General features: G+C 33.6%; 1 protein-coding gene and 2 pseudogenes across 1 annotated transcript; 1 reads left to right on the forward strand and 2 right to left on the reverse strand.

Moving 5' to 3' along the window:
* Window positions 1-477: 477 nt before the first annotated feature.
* Window positions 478-1,082, reverse strand: LOC149566906 (G-type lectin S-receptor-like serine/threonine-protein kinase At2g19130 pseudogene; annotated as a pseudogene).
* Window positions 1,083-4,921: 3,839 nt separating this feature from the next.
* Window positions 4,922-5,864, reverse strand: LOC149566907 (G-type lectin S-receptor-like serine/threonine-protein kinase At2g19130). Its single transcript, XM_089816567.1, has 3 exons — window positions 5,739-5,864; window positions 5,484-5,690; window positions 4,922-5,383 (listed from the first exon to the last, which is right to left on the reverse strand). Exons 1-3 carry the CDS (start codon window positions 5,862-5,864, stop codon window positions 4,922-4,924), a joined length of 795 nt encoding a protein of 264 aa, XP_089672693.1.
* Window positions 5,865-15,504: 9,640 nt separating this feature from the next.
* Window positions 15,505-18,031, forward strand: LOC149566908 (G-type lectin S-receptor-like serine/threonine-protein kinase At2g19130 pseudogene; annotated as a pseudogene).
* The last annotated feature ends 5,841 nt before the right edge of the window (window positions 18,032-23,872 follow it).

Raw genomic sequence — 23,872 nt, forward strand, 5'->3', positions numbered from 1 at the left:
CATTAGGAACAACACTAGATCAATAATGTTATTTCAATACCAATTCAATAAAAATCGATATTAAATATCGTAGAAGTGCACTAATAAATATAACTCCTTATGATATTGCTATAAGAATTTTACAATCTTCATTATCTAATTCTACTCCAAATCTGATTCAATAAAAATAGATACTGAATATCATATAAATGGACTGAGAAATATAAGTCCATATTGCTATAAGAATTTTACAACCTTCATTTTTAGGGTCAAACTTGTTGACCAATATCTCCTAATTATCACTATAACTCCTTAATTTTCGAACTTATCGTAATTTTTGAGCTTATTTAAAGGTATAAGCCGTACTCTTGGTGCTAATAAAGTTAAAAGGGATTGTAAAGTGGCATACACAAATCATAATTTAATTCAAATAGGAAAATAATATTTTAGAAAGAGTGTTTCTGCTAACATTTGCTAACTGGCAATGTTATTGTCACTCTAGCTGTTTCTGTCACTTGGCATTCCTGCCCTAAGCGTAGATATGGGAATTTGTGGAGGTTGAGGCTCCATCTTCCCTTCCAGCATTTGCACCACTTGCCCCATACTTGGCCTCAGCTCCTCGTTCTCCTAAATGCATAACAGTGTTACGATGCATGCTCCTCTTACCTCTTCCACATCTGCCTCCTCTGCAACATCCTCCTGTACAATATTAATCGTATTCCCCTGGTAAAATTGGTTGCAGCCCATGAAGGAAAGTAAATATCACTTGAATCTTGGACGTTCAAGCTATCTACATTTCTTCGCCCAGATATGATTTCCAAAAGGGTCATACCAAAACTATAGACATCTACCTTGGTAGAGATGGGAAGACCATAGATCCATTTTGGAGCTAAGTATCCTCTCGTTCCTCTCATAGTCATCAGTACGTGGCTCAAATCTCTACCCCTCAGCTTTGCCAGTCCGAAATCGGCTAATTTGGGTGACATATTACTGTCCAGCAGAATGTTTTCGGGCTTCACAGCACCGTGAATGATGCAATCTCTACATTCTTCGTGAAGATAAAGTAACCCTCTTGCAGTGCCTAATGCAATCTCCAATCGCATCTTCTAGTGGAGTAATCTGCGTTCGCCTTTGGAATGACTTGCGAACAGAATTGAATTCAGGGAGGCGTTGGGCATGTAATCATAAACCCATAGCCGTCTCGTTCGTTCTGCACAAAACCCTTGAAGCCTGACCAGATTGACATGGCGTGTGTTTCCGAGAGAACTGATTTCTGCTCGGAATTGCTTCTCATCTTGTCTCGAGCCCTCTATTTTCTTAACGACCACAAGCGTACCGTTTCATAGAGATCCCTTGAACACGGAGCTGAATGCTCCGCTCCCCAGCTTTGAATTGAAATCGTTCGTCACGATCTTCAACTCCTTGTAGCTAAACATCCTCAAGAAAGAGTTTGCAATATCTGCAGGCCACCTCCTCAACCGCAGCCGATGCCTCCGTCAAATTACAATTGAACAGATACCCAGAGCAAGGATGAGTGCACCAACAATACCAAACAGTATTCTCACTCTACTTGGGCTTTTGCATTTCGTCGAAAGTGGAGAATCACGTACTCAATATTTACTTTTTGTTTTAAAGTATTCTTAAAATTAATAATAGTATTTAATTCATCTAAACGTTTTAAATAAACAACATATATTTATCAATCATTGCACATAAAAAAAACTTCAACTAAATTAAAAACTAGAATTAATTCAAATTGACATAGATTTTAGACTATTGTGTTTTCCAAGCTCTATCATCTTTCCAACTTTTTGTGAACTTTAACCTTTTGTGACAACTTTGTCCCAAAAAAATTTAAAATATATATAGTTGTTGAACCATCCCATCTTTCAAACAATATCCGCTACTTGATCCCTTTACAACTGTTAAACATTTCTTCCAACTTTGTTCAATTAGGAAAAATTAATATAAATACAATTTGTATTTTTACACCGAAGGCATCCCTATACTGAAGTCCTCCAACTTCAAAATTCCATCGACGGTTTGTAATTTCTAAGAAGCAATGCAAGACGATTGAATTGTTATTGGTTGTCGGATCTTTAATCTCCATCGAGTTAATGGGATTCATTAAACATAGAAGTCTATCTTGGTTGGTGCACGAGAAAGGCAATATCCACATGTCACACAGACTACTATGATTTGCGGCAATATAAAACTGGTGGGGAGAACTTTCTATGGATAGAAATTGTGTGGGTAAGCTTCATCCGCCAGCAATTTATGCTGACTTCGTCAACGAACGTTTGGGGAAGTTTGCGATACACATGGCAAGTGCAAGTACTTCCAAATATTGTAGAAACACCACATCCTTTCTGCGACACTGTCTTTGTTAGAAGTTACAGTAAACAAAGTGGGCAAGATGACAACGAGCTGCTTCCATACGAGTGAATGAGACTCTTCACTTTTGCAACTGGACTAGAGTGACTTGTGATTTAGCAAGACAAAACAACAGTTTCCTAAGCTGAGTTCCGTAGGAAATAGGGAGAATTCGGGAGTTGAAGGTCCTCTACCTTTCGATCAATCAATTGGAGACCTCCATTCCAAAGAATCTTTCTTTCTACAATGAGTTGAGGGTGGTCCCGCCAATGCCAGATGGATGGGATAACACAGATACGCAACCATGGTGAAGTATACGCATCAGTCCAACATGATGTTTGGTTCAAATACGCATAGATACGCAAAGTGGAAGAAGGTGTCGTTAATGATGAGGATGATCAGTCCAACACCATGTACAAGACGTGCCTATGACAGGTGGAGAGCCATTAATACAAATATCTAGATAATCTCAGTTTCTTATGTACAAATGAAGCTACACATACAGATTTCTCAATACAAATATTGGTAACCGGTTGCTGACCTGCCATTTAAAGCTTTCACTGAAGCAATCCACCGTGCATGTCTGTCACGCTTGCCACAAAATCTATAATCGTATGTGATGTTGTAGTTGATTCCTAATTGCCTACGGTTTCTTTGGTGCAGTCTATAATTATCTTGATACACAATTGCAAAGAAAGGGAAGATTATAACATGCAGTTTCTAGTTGTGTACAATCTACAATGCACTTTTGGCTTCAAGATACCATTATTGCTTAGTAGTTCCTTTTCATGGTATTGCTGAATCAATAGTTGACTGTTCTTTATATTCTAACTGTTGGACTGGATTGCCTTGTAACCTGTTTTAAATTTCTGCTTATAGGGCTGTGACGCCACAGTACTATTGAATGACATAGCGAATTTCACAAGAGAGAAGAGTGCACCACCAAACTTCAATTCGCTCAGGGCTCATTTAGTTGCTGGAATAGGAATAGAAAAGTTGGAACATGTTTTCCATTTTCTGTTTGGTTCATCACTTGGAATAGGGAATAGGAATACGTATTCCCATTTTTCCTCTAAAATGAGCTTATGCCCATTCCAAAAAATACCTGTTATTGAGATAGCCATTCCTATTCCCAATATTACATGCCTATTCTCCATTCCTATGCTCGCGACCAAATGGGCCCTGAGATATTTTGATAGCATTAAGTTGCAAGTTTGAGTAAGTCAGCTTCATTTCGAAAGTTTTTATATGTTTTTTAAGTTGAGTCCAAGTTGATGTGAGTATGGACTGTGATATTGTGTTTCCATCATATATCTTTCTGATGAACATATCCCCAACTTGAAAGAGACCACTCACAGCTACAGAGCCAAGTTATAAGAACATGGAATAGATTTTATTTTTTTAAATGTCATTTCTTACTAAAATTATAACATTACATATTTATCTTCGGCGTCCTTATTGCAACCTTAGGTGCAATTGCTAGTTGATATAAATGCAATGAATTTTTTTAAGTTCACATGAGTAGGCTATTTATAATAATAATAAAAATAAAAAGAACGATCTTAGTTGTGAAGTAATTGTAAATGTGGCCAATGAGAAGTTGAGTCACGGACTAGAGAATAATGTGGAGTACTGGAAATCCCACTTGGAGGAAAAAAGATAGTTTTAGATAAAAGAAGCCCCCCTAAATGGTACGAATTTGTGGGGTCAACTATTTGGAAAGACAATGAAGTTGTGTTTATTAAGGCATGTGTAGGTACGAAGATTCCATTGAAGAATAACATGAACATGAATAAACTATGACACGATGAGACTGACAAATTTCAATTAATCATGTGAGTTCTTTATATTAATCATGTGAGTTATCGACTGTGAGTTGTTTATATTAATCATGTTTACCGATGATCTAATTTACAAAACCTAGTGGTTGTTTTTCCCTAGTTATATGTTATTAAAATATAAATTTTGACTGCATAAAGCGCCAAAGGGCAAATCGTAAATTGCTTCAACTTGTTTTATATTTCGTTTCTTTTCTAATCATATATTATATAATCTTAAAGTTTCACAACGATTTAACGTAAAATATACTATTTACTTGTATTACCTTAAGATCCTCATAATTTCATGGAAACTTCTTATGGATCAGTAGTTTTCTCCTGATTTAAAAAAGATTTTTTATCTAATAACTCATTTTAATTTATATTGTATTCTAATTGTATTTTATAAATACTATCTATAGCATTTGAACTCCTTTCTGATGGAGTAGACTTGCGCATGTTTAGCACACCTCGGACCAGATTTGGCAAGGTCCAGAAGGTGGATTGAAACGGAAAGCAGTGCACGAACGGTTATGGAAGCAGAAATTCTGGCAATCTTTTCTTGTTGATACAGAGTATGAGGATGCAAAATCATTAGGCAAAGTGACACCAAGTTCAATGACTCCGTCAGTACTACCATTAATGGCATCACATCTCAATGGACTCTTCTAAACACAGCCACTGGAAGCCCAATCTTGAGAGACCCAGGCGCTATTGTTTCTGGGTTTGAAGTTTTCCCCGTAGCTGGAGAGCTAAAGATTACTGGAGTCATAGATTCCGTAGGCACCACAGGGAGCATATACGTCGCATCCATCTTTGGGTATGGACCAGATCATGCTCCACTTACTCCCAGCTAATGCGTACACTCGCATTTGTCTGAACTTAGTCAAGACCATGCGTATGACTTCATTAAACGGAGAAACAAACGCATAACTTTCGAATAAACCGTAGCTATTACTTTCAACGCTGTAATTGACTAGACGTTTATCTTCAACTTCTGGAACTCTGCTGTAAATTTTGTCGTCCCAAATACCGCTCTCCCAATACTGTACAGAGCTGTTCCACGTCAACACCAATTGTTTGGCCCCAGAGGGATCCGTGTGTAAGGACAAAAGCCCAGCAGCGAGATCGAATGAATTTTTCCAAAACACCAGCTTTCGTTGTCCGCCGAAGACCATCCCCGGCAACCAAGTATCTGCAGGATAGTCGAAACTCTGCCAAACAATATTAGATTCATTGTCATTGGCCAGCATTAAGAAATTATCAGAATCTGATAACACAGCACGGGATGTCTTATTTGTTGTGTTGACGGACCAAAACAGATGTGCCTTCTACGTCAAACAGATTACCATCACTTGACAACATGAAAATGCCAGATCTGTTTCTAGCGGGAGTCTCCCTGTTGGCCACCCAAACATACGCCCTCTCTGGTATTTGGGCGTACCAGATGCCAATATACCAGTTGCTTCCATTGGGACTGAAAAATCCCAATTCAAATGTGTCATTCTTTGAAATAATTGGCTGATTTCCAATAAGCGTCAAAGCACCCAATGAAAGAGTATCTCAAACCTTGACTACAACACCGTGGCTCTGCAATTGAGTAATTAACAGTGTAATAGCAGAAACCATGCTAAAACATAGTTTCGCCCCGTCTTCCATAGCTAAATTGTTTGTGACGGAACCGACGTCCCCCATTCGTTAATATAATATATTTCCAATCGAACTTCTATGGTGGAAATTCAAACTACAAATGAAAGTCTCTCTGAAGAGGCAATTAAGTCGTATGAGTTGGGGTGTCAAAAATCACGGACAAGTCCACAGTCAATTTAACGTGTTTGCAAATTTAATCGTGGTGGAAGGAACTAAAAATTATTGTGCGGTTCGTCTACCCAATTTGTTATAGTCTGAAATACTCTGAATCAACACAATAACCGCAAAATACAGGCTTCGGAATGGTTTTCCATTAAAAATAATAATTATTATACTTATAAATAAGTACTTAGTAGGAGTTGTGCGTTAATGTACATTTAACGATTAGCTGCTAGAGCTCATTTGTTCTTATGAATGTGGAATAAAGAAGATTTCTAATAATAGATTTTATATAACAATAATTAATATATTTAAATACAGTATTTAAATATTTTAAATTGTTAAATCTTGAAAAATTATATAATAGTTACAAATTCTATTAATAAGAAATATATGATCAAATCTTATATTGAAACATAATTTATCTATATCTATATCTATATCTATATCAATTATTGATAATGATAATTCATACATAAATGAACCTCTTTTAAAAATAGGCAAAAGGAATAATCTCAATTTTCAAAATTAGAGAACATTTTTGATGAATACATATAATCAATCTTTAATTGTAGATAATAATAAAAAATTGATATTTTATTTTATTTTATATGTGTGATAACATAGAAATCATTTTTCTTGGGCATGGTTGATAGAATTAAGTTTTTTTCTATAATGTTGAAATTATAACTATTTATGTTCATATATAAAATTTAACATTTGAAGATATTATTTATTTGAGCTAGAAAAGTAAGAGAATTTTAACCGTCACAAATAATAGCACTATAAATACTAAGATTCTTTTTTTTTTAATGGAGGGTTCAGACCTCAGAGGCAATCTAGCGAGGTACGAGGCCTGCGAGCTACCAACTAGCGAAGGCCACCACTTGAAGATTATCATTTGCACAATTTACTATTTTAATGTCAAAAGACTCGCACAATTAAATCATTTAATTAAAAAAATTAAAGTTATTTTTAAAACAATTTTAAAATTACTTTTCTTTAAAAATATGTGAATAATTTTATATCAAATATAAAATTAATAATATTAATTGTTTTAAAATAAATTAATTGAAATTCAAAAAAATTATAATTAGTGTAGTTGGCTACTATTGTCTATTGTAAGAAAAAATAATATTTTGCTGATATTTTATGGTGCCTAGTTCAGATGAATATCAAATTGAAGTAAATAATAGTAATTTACAATGTTGTTTACATTTTCAAAATATCAATAAAATTGAATGAGCAAAAATATATAATAGAAAATAGATGTGAATATAGGAATTATGAGATTGATAAGAAATCAAAATAGAAACTAGTCAAAACATTAAAACTAAAATTGAGAAGAATAAAACTATATTTTTTACAATTATTAAAAAATACTTTTTCTTTCAATGGCTCATCGAAAATCAATTGGAAAACCTAAAAATCGAGGAAGTCTTGCAAGTTTACAACATTTTTAGCATAATAGTAATTTCTGGGAGCAAAGTTCCCACAATAAGCCTATCGCTTACTAACTGTCACACACTTTTATCCATGCAACAATGAGCTGATAAAAAGATTAATTTTCTAAGAAAGTATAATAATTTGCATAGTTGAAAATACACATGCATCATTAGAGTTGAAAAGTAAGCAAGGTAAAAAAAAATGATAGTTTAAAATCTATCAAAGGAACTTTAGATTATATTTTACAGAGTTAAAAAATCTATTGAAGAATAAGTTATTTTTAGATTTGTAAGTTTTGAGAAGAATTTGCAACACAATTATCTCCAAGATTTTTAATATATAAATAATACATTCATTTAAACTTATAAAATATGCTACAAAATGAATCATCACTTTTTAGAAATAATAAATATTAATTAATATAATACATTATATATATATATGTGTGTGTGTGTGTGTGTGACAATTGATTGGAAGAATATTTTTTTGGTTTAAGTTTATTTGGGAAAGATTTGTTTTATTCTCCTTCTTAAAAAATACTGTATCAAATAAAATATGACAAAAAAATCAAATGCTTTTATTTATTTCTAGTGTGAAATGTGACGTATTAAGTGAAAAGAACGTGTGATGGTAAATGTTGGCAAATTGCATTTTGCTGGTTCGTACATTGGTTTTCATTTTGCTCAGCTGTATTTTCTTCCCTTTATTAATTTTAGACTTGAATAATCCAAGTTAATACTTTAGAATATTAGATTCAAGCATTCGAAAAATTAATAGGTGTGGTCAAAAGAAAAATTGTTGTAACGAAATTGATTTAAAAACTAAACAAAATTAATTTGAAAACTAATGAAATTTAATACTTAGAATGGTAGATTCGAACATTCAAAAGATTAATAAATAAGGTTTCATTAGTTTCCTATCTAATAATATATTATATGTACAAATGAAATTTACTGTTCATTAAACATTGACTTAAAGAAGATATTTGTTGGGCTTTTGCTAAAAGTACTACTCCAAAAATTCATTTCATAGACTTTTACAAAAAGTTTCTGCCGACTTCAGGCGGGCGGTTTGTGGGGCATAATAATAAAAGTACTAGTTCAAAAATCCTTTTCGTAGACTTACAAAAAGTTTCTATCTACTTCAGGCGGGTGGGCATGGAAAATTAAGGGGTAGTAATTGTGCGTCGTGACCCTTATAACTGAGGAATTTCTCCAAACTCTCCTTACAGCAAAATTGGTGGCGACGAAACGAGCATCCCTCATCCGTTAACATATATTTCCAAGCGAACCGACGGTGGCAAGTCAAGCGACTGGTGAAACGTCAATTCGAAGATGCCACTAGCTCATAAAGAGTTTGTGTTGCATGTGTTGCGGGTCAAAACTCCCAGTCGTGTTTGCAAATTTAGTCTTGGTGGAAGGAAGTAAAATAATGGTCCGATATCTACACTAAAAGAGTAATAGCTTGGATTGTAGCACCTCTACTATGAATTAATACAATAACTACTTTGAACTAATTTTCCCATTGCTCCTGTCGTTTGAAAGAGCAACATTTCCTCCATTCAATGGCAGTAATTCAAGTTTGTTCCGGTCTCTTCCCAGAGATGGATGTGCTGTATATGCCACCTATGGTGCCTACAGAATATGTGACTCCATTAATCTTAACCTCTGCAGCTAAGTGGAAGCCTTTAAACCCACAGACAACCGTGCCTGATTTTTACAAGATCTTCCAGTGGTTGTGTTCGGACAAGGCAGTTAAACAGTGACACTGACGAATTCATGGACCTCTATAATATATATGTGTTTTCCTTGTCGATGTTTCTATTGGGATTTCATGTTTTAAATGTCTTTACATTACCCTTTGTTTTGACCAGAAATTTCTATAGTAACAAAAGAGACTTCAATTATTGAAAAATTAAAAATTTTCACTCATGAAAGTAATATTCGATAAGTGAAATCATAGGTATAATAAAATGATTTAATTGTGCAAGACTTTGGACATTGAAATAAAAATAATATTGAGATATAAGAGAAGGAGCTTAGCACTTTGGTGACATCAAAGGAGAAAATGAAACGTTGTATGACATTGCTACTATCAAAAGTGAATAGTATGAAATTCGAAAAAAAAATAAAAATAATTGAAGGAAGTGGCTCTCTATTGTAAAGATAATGAGCAAGACCTTTAATCATGTATAGATCTTCTTAAAGAAGTTAGAATATTTAAAAGCTAAAAGACATAGAATACTGGTTATTTTAAGTCCAACTTTGAAGATTTGTGGTAATCTTTCTCCTTCCTAAAGTTCCTTCTAGTAGTTGAAATATCTATATCAATACTAGATGTATATTAAGACATCCACAACTTGGTTGTAACTTTTTTAGTGTTTTTGTCCTCTTGTTTTCTTTTTATTTCCTCTTCTAATTTTTTTTGGGTTTTATCCAGTTTTTTGACAATTGTTCCCATGCCTCATGTGACCCCTCCCATGCTTCTACCCTAACTTTTCCTCAACATGGATGATTAATAATTTAGAATACTTGAATTATAATAATTATTAATATTTATATGGAGAGACCTCCCTTATAATTCTTAAAGATTTTTTATTATTAGTATAAAAAATAGGTTTTTCGGGGGCCTTAAACAAATGATCTTCCACCAAGAGACAGATTGGAAAAACAGAAATTGGCTACCAATAGAAATCAGATAGGTTTTGATGGGGCTTGAAACACTTTATGTATACATATTTTAAGAGGGATATGGAACTTAACTAATGTGAAATATTGCAAGAGAATAAACAATGAAAACCAGCAGCCCCAAACAAGCATCCATCTATATCAAAGATATAAAAACTAGAAAAACACTTACTACTTATAAGAAAACTCACAAGGCCAAAGCCTTATGTCACTAGGCTTAGACATGGTACCCAAAACCATAGTCAAAATTAGCCTCAAAAAATTGATCATCAAGGATCTAGCTAAAGCTATATATCTCCCAAAATCATACATGGGATTAAGATAAATCCCCCCAACCTTAGTAATTAGCCTCAAACATATGCAAATTACAGATCCAAGTAACAACATCATGGGTTTTAACATGGAACTCAAACCCATCACATGATTTTTGGATGGACCCCAAAACACATCCAACCCCAAATCATGGCTATCACTTAACAAAGAACCCTATAAGATGAAAGATAAAGGGTGATAGATAAAAGCAAAGCCAAACCCAAAATGTTACAACACTAGGGAATCCCACCCAATAGGAACATGAGCAACCTAAATAGAAACCACAAAGGAGTAGAACCAACTAAGAGTAAAACAATCCATTGAAAAAATAAACCAATGAAGAAATTGGGCATAAAAATTATAAACCTCTAACTAGAAAGTACAAGAGGCCAAACAAGCATCCAACAACTGCTCCACAAGAATACACTGAGGAAATAAAGGATCCAATAAAATCTCAATAGAAACATCAAATTCCTCATCAAACTCCAAAAAAAAGACAATAATTTCTATGGAGGCAAGTCACAACTTGAAAATGAAGGGCATGTCCTCCCCAAAATGGGAGTATCCTAGTAACTAATCACTTGGATCTCCACAAATAAATGAAAATCTCAAAATTTGAAGGATGCCAAGAGAAAATATGATCAAAAACCCCCAAAAAGGGGAAGAGTAGTAAGGATCCTCAACATCTAGCAAACCCACTCCATCCTAAAAAGAACTCGAAAGAAATCCCTATAGAAGGCTTTAGGGATAACCCCAATCATCTTGGAGCAACCAAAAGCTCCAAGACAACATTAAAATAAATGGATGCACACACATCCCACACCTCTATCAATAAAATTCAATTTATCTTATATGAGCATGATCGATACCCATGAGGAACCTGTAGGAAACAACAATGAAGAGATGACATGCCCCATATCTACAACAATGGGTCTCTTCAATTCAACAACCACGTCCCAACATCTAAGCCATCAATGCCTCCAAAAAAAATATCCTAGAGATTTGAGCCCACATATGGATGAAGAAGACTCAAAATAGATTGTCAACCCAAAAACATCATTTTGGTCTTTATCATCTTCTAAAACCTCCTTTTAATCCCCTCCATTGGTAGAAACCTTATTCACACTCCTCCACTCACGTCTGATCCCTCCCTCTTAATGAAATTGTTATTATAGAAGGGAAACACACATATCCTTTATGTTTTTCCCTCTTAGGTTATGCCTCTTTTTATAGGGTTCTATGTAGATAGTCTTAGGATATGATTCCTTTTAATTTTAGCACATGTATTCATCATAGAATTCCTTTATCACTCAAATATGCTATTGTATTTCTATTTAAATTATGTTTAATTATAATGTTATAACTTATCCTACCCATCTCAAGATTACTTAGGTGGTCTTGACCAGGCTCAAGATATTACAATAGCCTAATAACTAACCTCCAAGTCTTGATCTATTGTGATATTGGGAAAAAAATGATATTTTATAATCCATCAACATGCAACCTAGGAAAGCATAAATAAATTGACAAGCTCTCTTATAAAAGGACATATTATCTCTATTTAGTTTCAATTATTAAGAATCAACAATCTCATTCATCTAACTTTTTGAAACAAATTATTTTTATCTTTGAAGTAGCCATATATAAAAATTATTAATTTCAAATAGACATTTCTTACTTTGTGAAGTTGAATGCCTTTTATTGATTCTACTAGAGCTTGATTCCTAGTTCAAAGCTTTGAAACTATAAGGGGTGGCATTGGGATTGTTCCTTGGATGAATTGGCATAATAGATAGCCCATCAACCCTTTCCTCTTAGGAAAAGAGGATCAAACTTTGACTTGTGCTTTACATCATATAATTTTTTTGATCTAGGATAAATTAGCACTTTGAATGCCTTATTCCCCATGAGATGAAAAAATTGTCTATGTAGGATCATAGGCCATATCTACTAATCGAAAAAAATTAGATGACCAATTCCTACACTTTTTTATGAATTCAAAAATATTAAACAATAAGATAAGAAGAATTGTTTTAACATCATTTTGAAAGCCCATAAGAAGAAAATTCCTTGTGCCAATTGAGAATTCATAAATATGGTATATAATTGAGGGGAAGTATCTCAAAAAATTATATCATAATAAATAGAATCCAACCTCTTTCTTCAAAGCACTTCATTAAAGATGGAAACTTATTTTAATCTTATATCATTCATAATCTTCATACTTAAAATGTCTATTATCATCTTAGTTTATTCCAAATATGGAATTGGTTGTAGGCATAGGAATCAAGAATATAATGCATATTGGGAATAGGAATGGTTATTCCAATAACAACTACTTTTTGGAATGGTTATAAGCTCGTTTTAGAGGCAAAATGAGAATTTGTATTCCTATTCCCTATATCAATTAATGAACCTCCAAACAGGCCCTTAGTTGTGTTTAATAGATTATAAATGCTACTCGTTAGAATTGTTCATGGATCACAAATTTGCAAGTAACTAGAAAAATCAAGGCATTCGAACAATTGAAGTGCAAATTGACTCATAGACCGAATAGGGAATGTAAACTAACTTCTATTAGAGAAATCCACTACAAGATAGTTGAAAATAAAACAACAATGTCATTATAGAAAAAAGAAAACAACCAACTAGGCTAACTGGCCTCCTTCTTATCCAGTTCCTCAACATCCTTGACAAAAATGTATGGGATTTTGATATTAAGAAAGGGGGTAGGATGAAAATTTGTTGTAAGTGACTTGTTGCTATCTTTTTAGCTAGTTTATGGGTCAGCCCTCATTTTGGCTAGTTTTTCATATATAAAATAAAAACAATATATTGTGAACTTTAAGCACGAGTAATGCACTTATAATAGTAACTGAAAGTGAATCTTCTTATCATACTAGCCTTGATCATGTTATTTTATTGTAATACAAGGTTGTAAAAATATAAAAAACACTTGTCTATAAATAGAAATGGTATGAATTAAAAAATTTAGAAGCTTTCAAAAGTCTAAAAATGGAAAATAGCTTGCATATGTTAGGTATTATAAAAAATTTGGTATGAGCATTTTTTACATTTGAACTCTCAAATCACACAATCTACTCTAATTTGTCTCCATATTTTTCTCACTGCATATATAAATGGTTAATTTTAATTAGAATATAAAGACCAATTTATAGTTTAATCTATTTAATTATATATAATAAAAATAGTTATTTATTTTTATAATTATATTTTAAAAAATATTTATGTTATTTTAAATTAAGTTTAATACTTTTCTTATAATATAACTTATATCTGTTACTTAAATATACATAATAATCAATAGAGTAAATTTATTTTATTATAAATATCAATATAATATTTTTTTAATAATGTAATATAAATACTAAATCTAGACTTATTTTGGTTGATTTGAATTAAATATCTTAAATAAAAATTGTATTTTCATAATAACTTACCCTTTAAAACCTAAAGTTAAGCCAATTGTGGGGAAAAATAACAAGTAAGAAAATATGCAACTCAAAAATATGTTCCTCATCTACCCTCACTTCTCACTAGATCTGCATTAACTCTAATAAATATAATTGTTTATGAAATCTAAAGAAAATATAAAAACAATGTTTATAAATGGTCCTACATTAGCCAACACACTATGCTAAACTTTAGTGTGTTGTTTAAGGTAATCCAACTAGGCACAATAAGAGAACAAGGATCCTAAAAGAAAGACAAATAAGCGTCATAAAGACACACTCCATAACTAAAGAAGGTTGTACTAAATGTGAACCAAATTGAGGTTAAATTTTTGAAGAATCTCGATTCATTCCTCTCGTTATTTTTTAAATGTTTTGTCATTTTTTGTTGTCATTCTTATATTTTGTATTGTATTAATCCTTGCACAACTTTTTGGCTATGGATTCTATGGACTCTATTGCTAATCTAATTGTTACTAAAACTTTATTCTAAATTGTCTTGGGTTCCTTCAAAACATATTTTTTCAAGAGTAAAAATTATTGTTACTCTCTCTTTAAACTTGTTTCATTTGTGTTCTGATGCCTTGTCTCATTCATCTATGAATGTTTAAAGAAATCAATGTCAAAAAAGAAGTAAATTAAAATAAGAAATTGATATTTATCTAAATTGAGAAAGTTGAAAAGTCCAAGTCTATTGTAATTAAAGATATAAAGAAAGCATAATGCTATCTCATATATTTATGTTATGCATGTGTAATAAAAAATTGATCTTCAAAATATTATACTAATATTATATTAAAATTTGAATTCTGAAATAGATATTTATGATGCAACCAAACTTATAAACTTGAAAAATTAATAGAATTTTAAAATAAAATGTATTATAATCAACTAAATTTAGTAAGAAAATATCTTACAATTTCTACGATTATATTTAAAATTAGAACATGCTAGCAATAAACGGACGAATCGAATCCTCTATCAAATTCTCTAAAAACAAAATGAACAAATTCTCTAAATCAATCTTATTAGATTGATTCTTGCTTTCTTGCATTCTCACATCTTGATGATGGATCACAGAGTGTGATCCGAAACGTTGATGCTAAAAAAACTGACATAATCAAATTCAGAAGCAAAAATTAAATTCTCTAAAAACAAAATGAACATCATGATATAAGTAAAAACTTCTAAATTATAAAATATTTCTTGACTTTGTAAAACTGGTCATTGTGCCATCACTTGCAAGTGAGTCAAAATTAACTTGTCTACCACGGACTGCGTCTCTAAACCCTTTGAAATGCAAAGCAGGACTCGCGAGATGTAACATGTTGACCATCAGCATTTTGTTCCGGTACAAATACGCCAGTGTCTGTGCCGGCATCAAATCAAAATTTTACTGTTTTTAAAATTAAATTAAAAATCTTTTTATAATTGTATCTTAAATTTAAATTTATTTTAAAATTGTCGTGTTGATAAAGGTATAGACATCGCCTTCAAATACAGCCAAGCCGTTTATCGGCCTCTTGGAACTAACCCTGTGTGCATTCAGAGGACTTTCTATCTTAGAAGTTTTCTTGGAAAGATTCCTGCCATAGAGAGATTTTAGCAATGGGAAAGTTATTCCTTTGCCTTATTTTTGCTGTTATTGAGTTTTCTCAATTGAAGAGTTACGGTGCTACTGTCGAGGCTGGAGATACTATTTCGTTGGGTGCCTTTCTCACCAGAAACCAGACAATTATTTCAAAGAATGGTAAATTTGAGTTGGGATTCTTCAGCCCCAACGGAAGCACCTGGTATATTGGCATCTGGTACGCCCAAATGCCAGAGAAGACTTATGTTTGGGTCGCCAACAGGGAGACTCCCGCCAGAAACTGGCCTGGCGTTTTCATATTGTCAAAGGATGGTAGATTGGCACTGTTCGATGCGGAGGGCGCATCTATTTGGTCAGTCAATACTACATACGAGGCATCCCGAGCTGTGTTGTTAGATTCTGGTAACTTTGTTATACTGGGTGATCAGGACAACAAATATCAAATTGTATGGCAGAGTTTCGACAATCCTGTAGATACCACCTTGCCAGGGATGATTTTCGGGGGACAGCAAAAGATATTCTCTTGGAAAAGTTCATTCGATCCCGCTCCTGGGCTTTTCTCTATACGCACAGATCCATCTGGGGCATTACAAATCGTGCTGGTATGGAATAGTTCTGTACAGTATTGGGGGACCGGGATTTGGGATGGCAAAATTTACAGTGGAGTTCCAGAGATTGCAGACAAACGTTATACCAACACCAGCGTTATAAGTAATAGCTCAGGTATGTTTGAAAGTTATACGTTGAATCCTCACTTCAATGCACTCGTGCGTCGCGTAATGACTAGGTCCGGACAAGTGCAAGTGTATATATTCATTGGCGGTAAATGGACTATTTCTTGGTCTGTGCCCAGAGATGCATGCACCGTGTATGGTGCTTGTGGTGCCTACGGTATCTGTGACTCCAGAAATCTTGAGCTCTGCAGCTGCGTGGAGGGCTTCAAACCCAGAGACAATCTCGCCTGGCTCTCGCAAGATTGGGCTTCCAGTGGCTGTGTTCGGACGAGCCCGTTGAACTGCAACACTGACCGATTCGTCCACCTTGGTGTCACTTTGCCTAATGATTTTGCATCCTCACACCCTGCAATATCCACAGAGAAAGATTGCCAGAAAGCCTGCCAAAGCAACTGTTCGTGCACCGCGTTTGCTTTCAACCCGCCTCCAGGTCCCTCATGCCAAATCTGGTCTGGAGATTTGCTCAACCTGCGCAACTCTACTCCATCCAAAAGCAGTTTAAATGTCTTCATTAGAGTGGGTGCCTCTCAACTTTCGAAGAAACACACACGCACATGTAGTGTGGGCGCAGTGCTTGCAGGTATTTTTGGTGTACTCACCGTTGCTCTAGTTATGTCTTCAATTTTAATTTGGCGGAGACATAAGGTACAATCAATGGACAGGCGTGCAGATTCCTCAGACCCTTTTCTGAGAATGTTTACTTACAAGGAGTTGAAAACTGCAACAAGGAATTTCAAGTGTGAGCTGGGGAGTGGAGGATTTGGGTCAGTATTCAAAGGCTGTCTACCTGACGGTTCAATTGTGGCAGTAAAAAAGATGAAAGGTTCGAGACAAGAGGAGAAGCAATTCCGAGCAGAAATCAGTTCTCTCGGAAACATACAACATGTCAATTTGGTCCGGTTACGAGGGTTTTGTGTACAAGGATCAAAACGGTTGCTGATTTATGACTACATGTCCAACGGCTCTCTCAATTCTTTCTTGTTCACAAATAAATCTAAAAATAAACGGAAAGTACTAAATTGGAAGACCCGATTTGAGATCGCACTAGGAACTGCAAGAGGGTTACTTTATCTCCATGAGGAATGCAGAGATTGCATCATTCACTGTGATGTTAAGCCTGAAAACATTCTGCTGGATGGTAATATATCACCAAAATTGGCTGACTTCGGGTTGGCGAAGCTTATGGGTAGAGATTTCAGCCATGTCCTGACGACCACAAGAGGAACGAGAGGATACTTGGCTCCAGAGTGGATCTCTGGTCTTCCCATCACTTCTAAGGTTGACGTCTATAGTTTTGGTATGACTCTTCTTGAAATCATTTCTGGACGAAGAAATCTAGACTTAAATGTGCAAGATTCAAGTAAATTTTATTTTCCTCCATGGGCTAGAACTCAAATTTGCCAAGGGAACGTGATTAATATTGTGGAGGAGGGTGTTGCAGATGAGGCAGACTTGGAAGAGGTAAGAAGAGCATGTATTGCAGCGTTTCTGTGCATTCAAGAGAATGAGGAAGTGAGGCCAAGCATGAGGCAAGTGGTACAGATGCTAGAAGGAAAAATGGAACCTCAAATTCTGCAGATTCCAAGTTCTATGCTGAGGCAAACACACGGAAGTGACACAAGCAGCTACAGCAAGGGCATTGGTACCAGTTAGAATAATGTAGTTATGACAATGGTACAACAACTAGCAATGATAGTAGTAAGAACAATTTAGCTATCGCGAAGACACTGGTTGGATTAATGTATTTAGAATAGGTAAAAATGCAGTCTAAGATGTAAAGAAAGATAAGCAAACCTTAAATGTTAGTTAACTATATCTTGTATATCTATTTCAATAAACCTGTGCATTTCAATATTTTATGTCTTGCAAAGTGGTATGAACCTTTGAAAGCTTGATAAATATTTAGATTTCATTATAATTGACTTTTCTTATAAATTTTCTTAATTTAAATATTATTTTGAATGGATACTTGTTTTTTTTAACTATTTTATAATGTATTTTGATATATTTTATGGTGTTCTTGTTGAAAATCTAAAGTGGGTTTGTTGTTGGGTAAATGTTGGTCAAGGAAGTTCAAGGGGATGAAGAACTTTTCAGGTGTTGTTGTTTTCACATGAGAGAGATTTTGTTTCTCCACTCCCTTGGTTAGAGGCTAATGATGACCGCTTTTGGGAAAAGTGTTTTTAGATCCACAAGGTTCTTTGTTCACATAGATATGGTTTGGTTTATGCTCAATTTAGAGGTTGGTCTCTCTTTTTTGCTTGGTCAGCTTGTTATTGAATGACATGTTTTTTTGTTTTTGAGTTTTGTTCTTTTTAGTTGCTTTGTAGTGGTTGTGAGGCATGTTATTAATTTTAAAAGGAACTTGCTAGTGTATTGTTGTTTTTGGTTGGGAAGTTAGGGTGGTTTTGGTAGGCTTGGTAGGTTAAGTATCCTTAGGAAAATCCTTGAAGGTGTGATATCCTTTTGAAGACCCTTCAAGATTTTGGGTCCCTTCCAAAACCCTTGGGCTCAGCTTTGGGAGCTTGTTTCCTTAGCTAAGCTTTCGTTCACTATTCTTTTGGAAGGAGTTTGCTACCATAATAGGTTTTAGGGACTTACTAATCCCCACCTTATTAATCAAAAACAATAATATTATGCTATTTAACTTCTAAGTTTGGTATTTTAATACAGAAATATTCAAATAAGGCAAATTACTCAAATCTTATATTTACCTAATTTTCTCTACTACATCTTTTTATTAAAGAGAAAGGTGAAGAATATCCATAGGTATGTATTTGCAATGAATTTTGTAAACATAAAAATTTAAAATGTTTCTTAATCAAACATTATTGTTTCACATATTATTATTTTAAACATTGCACCACTCAAAATATATACTTAAATAAAAATTCAGCAAATATTAATATTTTAATTTAATATCCTTCAAAATGGAAAACTAAGAAATATTAATAAATAATTAGACAACAAGGATATTTAAATTTGAGAGTAGTTTATTTGCATATTCAAGCAACTCTCTTTATATTCGCAATTATTGGCTTCAAGGTAACGTGATGTTGTGTCCTTGATAATGTTTCTCACACAATTCACAAAATTAGAATAACAAAGTAATATCTATTATACATATTATATTTTTTAATTAGATTTTTAAAATTAAACATTAAATAGATTCGATAAATATTAAATTATATAATATAAAAGAATAAATATAATAAAGTAAAAGCATAATTTTAGATTTTTGTATCACATTAGTATTATTGTAACCAAACAAAATTAAAAATTTGAACAAAATTTTCATTGTAAAGAAATATTAGAAACAAAAGGTAATATATTTTTTGCATTTTCAAAGTAAAAGATTTCATAAAGAACTTTGTTTTACAAATCTTTATTTTATTTTGATAAAAAAATTAAATCTATAAAAACAATCTAATTTATATATTTAATTAGATGGTAATAGTTTGAAATAAATCTTAATTTTAATTCACAAAATTAATTTCTTTATTGATTAATGATAAAAAAATATTTAAAGTTAATTAAGAAATAACAAATAAAAATAAGTTGTAGGATTTTATTTTTTTAATTTAAATTATTTGAAGAGATCAACTATATATATATATATATATAATTGAAATCTTTAAGTTTTCAATTTTCTTTTTAATTTACAGACTTCTTCAATTGAAGGGGAATTAGTATTCAATAAAAAAATTGTTCTAGCTTAATTTACATCGAGTTAAACATACACATATAGATATATCACGATTACATAATTTATCCAATTATCCTAACACCCACAACCTTAAATTTAGAAGCACGTCGATAATATCTTCACCGAGGAATGTCCTAAAACCCTAATTCATATTTTCATAAATTTCCAGTATAATATTTCTGGACATAATTAAGTGGTGGAGTTCTCATTTCCATATATTACACAAGCATCTTTGCGGCAGTTTCTTACCATTCATACTGCGCCTTCCTCATTTTCCTAAATTATGTGCACATAATTTGTTGACATGTGCTTGCATGGATTACACCTCAATTTCTCCAATTTACCTAAAATCACGTAGATCCTTTCCATTTTCCTCATCAAATTTTGTTGCACCTTCAAATGTTCATAAATTTTCCTAATTATGGCCTCATTGAGCCTCCTTACTCTCTCAATTCTTTCATTGTACACTAGCGCAAACATTCAGAAACTCAAAGCAACAAATTCCTCTTTTACAACAAACACACAAAGGTTCAAACAGAAATCCAGGGTGGAATCTGACCATCCGAGGTTGAATCTCATTAGAAATTGCTTTCAGTTAGATAGTACTAAATACCTGATGAATTGTGAAATCTTTCCTAATCGTCCCATTCCTAATCTAAAGCTTTGATCTACCCGTTCGCACATCCACAACTTAAGCTTGACATGTAAGATATCGCAAGAACTCAAATTTAGGGTTAAGAAATGGGCATTGAATATCACAAATGTGTTCATCTTTGCCAAACTCTAAAGAAAGAAACAAATTCTAATGCCCAAAAACTTTTCATCTTTCTTTCTATGTACAGCTACACCTGCAATCCAATGGAAGCAAATTATTTTATACATGACCATGGCATCGCAAGTTATCTGCAAAGTTAGAGAATGAATTTGTTGCTTAATGCATGTGAAAAATCAACTATTGCAGTCACTGATTATTAATCTCCTATCATAAATGATTATTAAATTGTTGAAAATAAATTTCCAACTAATATCGAAAAATAACACAACTGCAACTTCACTTTTAAAATATGAAAAGAAATGTGCAACACAATGAACACAATATTTTCGGACAAATTGTCCCTGGAAAAAACCCTAAGGGAAAACCATTTCTACAGATGAGGAATTACATTAAACTGTTGGATAATGTTGTCCTTGATGTCACACAAATGTCATATTAGTCATTAGTCTCAAGTTCACTGAGCTTAGACAGTTTGCAATGCAATTTACAGTACCAACCGAGCTCACTCGATCATCAAAGGAAATATGGAAGACAGTGTTAACCGAGCTAACTTGGTCAATGAAGGAAATATGAAAAGCTAGTGTTAACCGAGATTTACTCGGTCTCCAAAGGGTAGTTTCCACCGAGCTCACTCGGTCATCAAATGAATTATGGAAAAGTCAGTGTTAACCGAGCTTCACTCGGTCTCCAAAGGGTAGTTTCCATCGAGCTCACTCGGTCATCAAATGAATTATGGAAAAGTTAGTGCTAACCAAGCTTCACTTGGTCTCCAAAGGTTAGTTTCCACTGAGCTCACTCGGTTATCTTAGGAAACTCAGTAATTACCGAGTTCTCCCGGCGATTGATGGTTTGTCACGAAGTTCGCTTTATCAACCGAGCTCAGTCGGTAAACACAGGAATTATTTTCTGAACAAAGTTCACCATGCAAGGTCGGCCAGTATAGAGATTTGCTAATAATTACTTTTAGCTAACTATTGTATTTGTTTGTTTTAGTCAGTGATTTGAGCCGACTAAGATAATCTGAAAGATATATATGGTCATTCAAGTTATGAATTAAAGTGTGTGATTATGAAAAAAGTTATGAATGCGAATTATAGTATGAAGAGGTGAATGTTGAGAAAAGTATGATGGAGGATCAGATGTGTTAAAGGAGCTACAAAGTTGTATTTGATCAGTAAGGATCCAGTCAAGCATAACAGAGATCTGCAATCAGTAAAGATAAGTTGCACATTATATTAGGTCATTTCATTGTTGCTTTCTAACCATTGTAACAGTGTATTCAAAATCTCTTAACAGAGTTGGTTTAACAGCCATTCAATAAATCCTCTAACAAGGTGACAGTTCAGTTGAATTGTTCTAAAGACCTCTAGCAAGGTCACTCCTAACAAGGCGATTAAATCCTTTAACAGGGTCACACCTAACAGTGTGTTTTTGTAACCTTTAACAGGGTTGGCTCCTAACAGGGCTCACTTCAGAAGAGTGAAAAAGTTACATTGGTGTTTTTTCCCATATTGGGTTTCCACGTTAAAATTTGGTGTCTTCTATGTTATTAATTGCTAAATTACTTTGTGCATGATATCATATCAGTTCTTAATATTTATCATTTGCGGCATTATCAAGTTTCAACATTTTATTAATCAGATCAAAGGTATATTCAGACATCTTAGGGACTGTGGAAAGTTTTTGTAGCAACTGATTCACCCCCTCCCCCTCTCAGTTACTCTATTCTGATTTCCAACAATTGGTATCAGAGCTTTTGGTGCTTACAAGAAAAGATTTCAAGGATCTAAGCCTAAGATCAAGATGTCTTACAAAAGAGAAATTCCAAAACTCAACAGAGATAACTTCTCCGCATGGCAAGGATTGATGAGACTTCATCTGGCTACTGTTGGTGATACTGGACTGAAATACCTTGAAGAAAAATATGAAGAACCTCCTGGCACATTATCTGTCAATGACATTGCTGAAAAGAAGACTCACAACAATATGATGATAGACATTGCATCCGGTCTCAGTTATGAAGAATTTGATGAAATTAAGGACTGCACAACTGCCTTTGAGATGTGGAACAAGCTAAAAGAAATCTATGGAGGAGATGATAATGTAAGAAGAGCAAAAGCAGAAAGTCTAAGAGGACAATTTGATCAAATGAGGATGAAAGAGGATGAAAACATTGCAAGATATGTTGAAAGAGTTAAAGCATGTGTGAGTGCAATCAGACCATCTGGAGGTAATATCAAAGGAGAAACAGTTATAAGAAAAGTTCTTAGAACCTTGCTTCTTGTTTATGCAATCAGAGTTTCTGCAATTCAAAAAAGAAGGTGTGAAGCAAATCATTAGATAAATCTTGAGGCCATAGTTGGAAGACTAACTGCATTTGAACTAGATAACTTTGAGAACTATGTTTCAGCCTCCAAAAACATTGAATCAGCATTTCAAGCCAAGCTCTCACTCAAAGGGAAAAACAAAAAGGAGAAGGAATCTCAGTCAGAAAGTGAAGATGAATCAAGCCAAAGTTCAGACAGTGATCTCGAAGTGATTGAAGCTCTACTTGCAAGAAAATACTCTAGAAGCAGAGGAAAATACAAAGGTAAATTTCCTCTAATCTATTTTTCTTGTGAAGAAATTGGTCATATTGCAGTAAGGTGTCCAAACAAGCAAAACAATGATGAAAAGAAAGATTACAAATGGAATGGCAAGAAAGACTTCAAAACATCCAAGAACAAAGGTAAAAAATTATGCTTCATGGCTGAAAATTCTAAAGATTCTGATAATAGTGAGGATGAAATTGTTTATATTGCCATTAAAGATGATTCTGACAGTGATGACGAAGATAAAATGGCACTTGTCTCTCATGTAAGTAAGAATGATACATGGATTATAGACAGTGGTTGCTCACATCATATAACTCATGATAAAACTAAGTTTGATCAGTTTGAAGACTATGATGGTGGCAGTGTCAGGTTTGGTAATAATGAACCTTGTTTCATAAAAGGAAAAGGAAGAATCTGTCTAACCAAAGAACTTGTATGTAATAGTGCCTATTGGGTTGAAGGTCTTAAACATAATTTGCTAAGTGTGGCACAGTTACTCAATACTGGATTCATGGTGGAATTCATGCATGGAAAAGCAAGACTGTTGAATGAGCAAGGAAAGCTGATAGGATCTGG

This window comes from Cupressus sempervirens, chromosome 3 (assembly GCF_028749045.1).
Source record: "Cupressus sempervirens isolate cs-2001-9-10 chromosome 3, ASM2874904v1, whole genome shotgun sequence".
In the NCBI taxonomy this organism is placed as follows: Eukaryota; Viridiplantae; Streptophyta; class Pinopsida; order Cupressales; family Cupressaceae; genus Cupressus; species Cupressus sempervirens.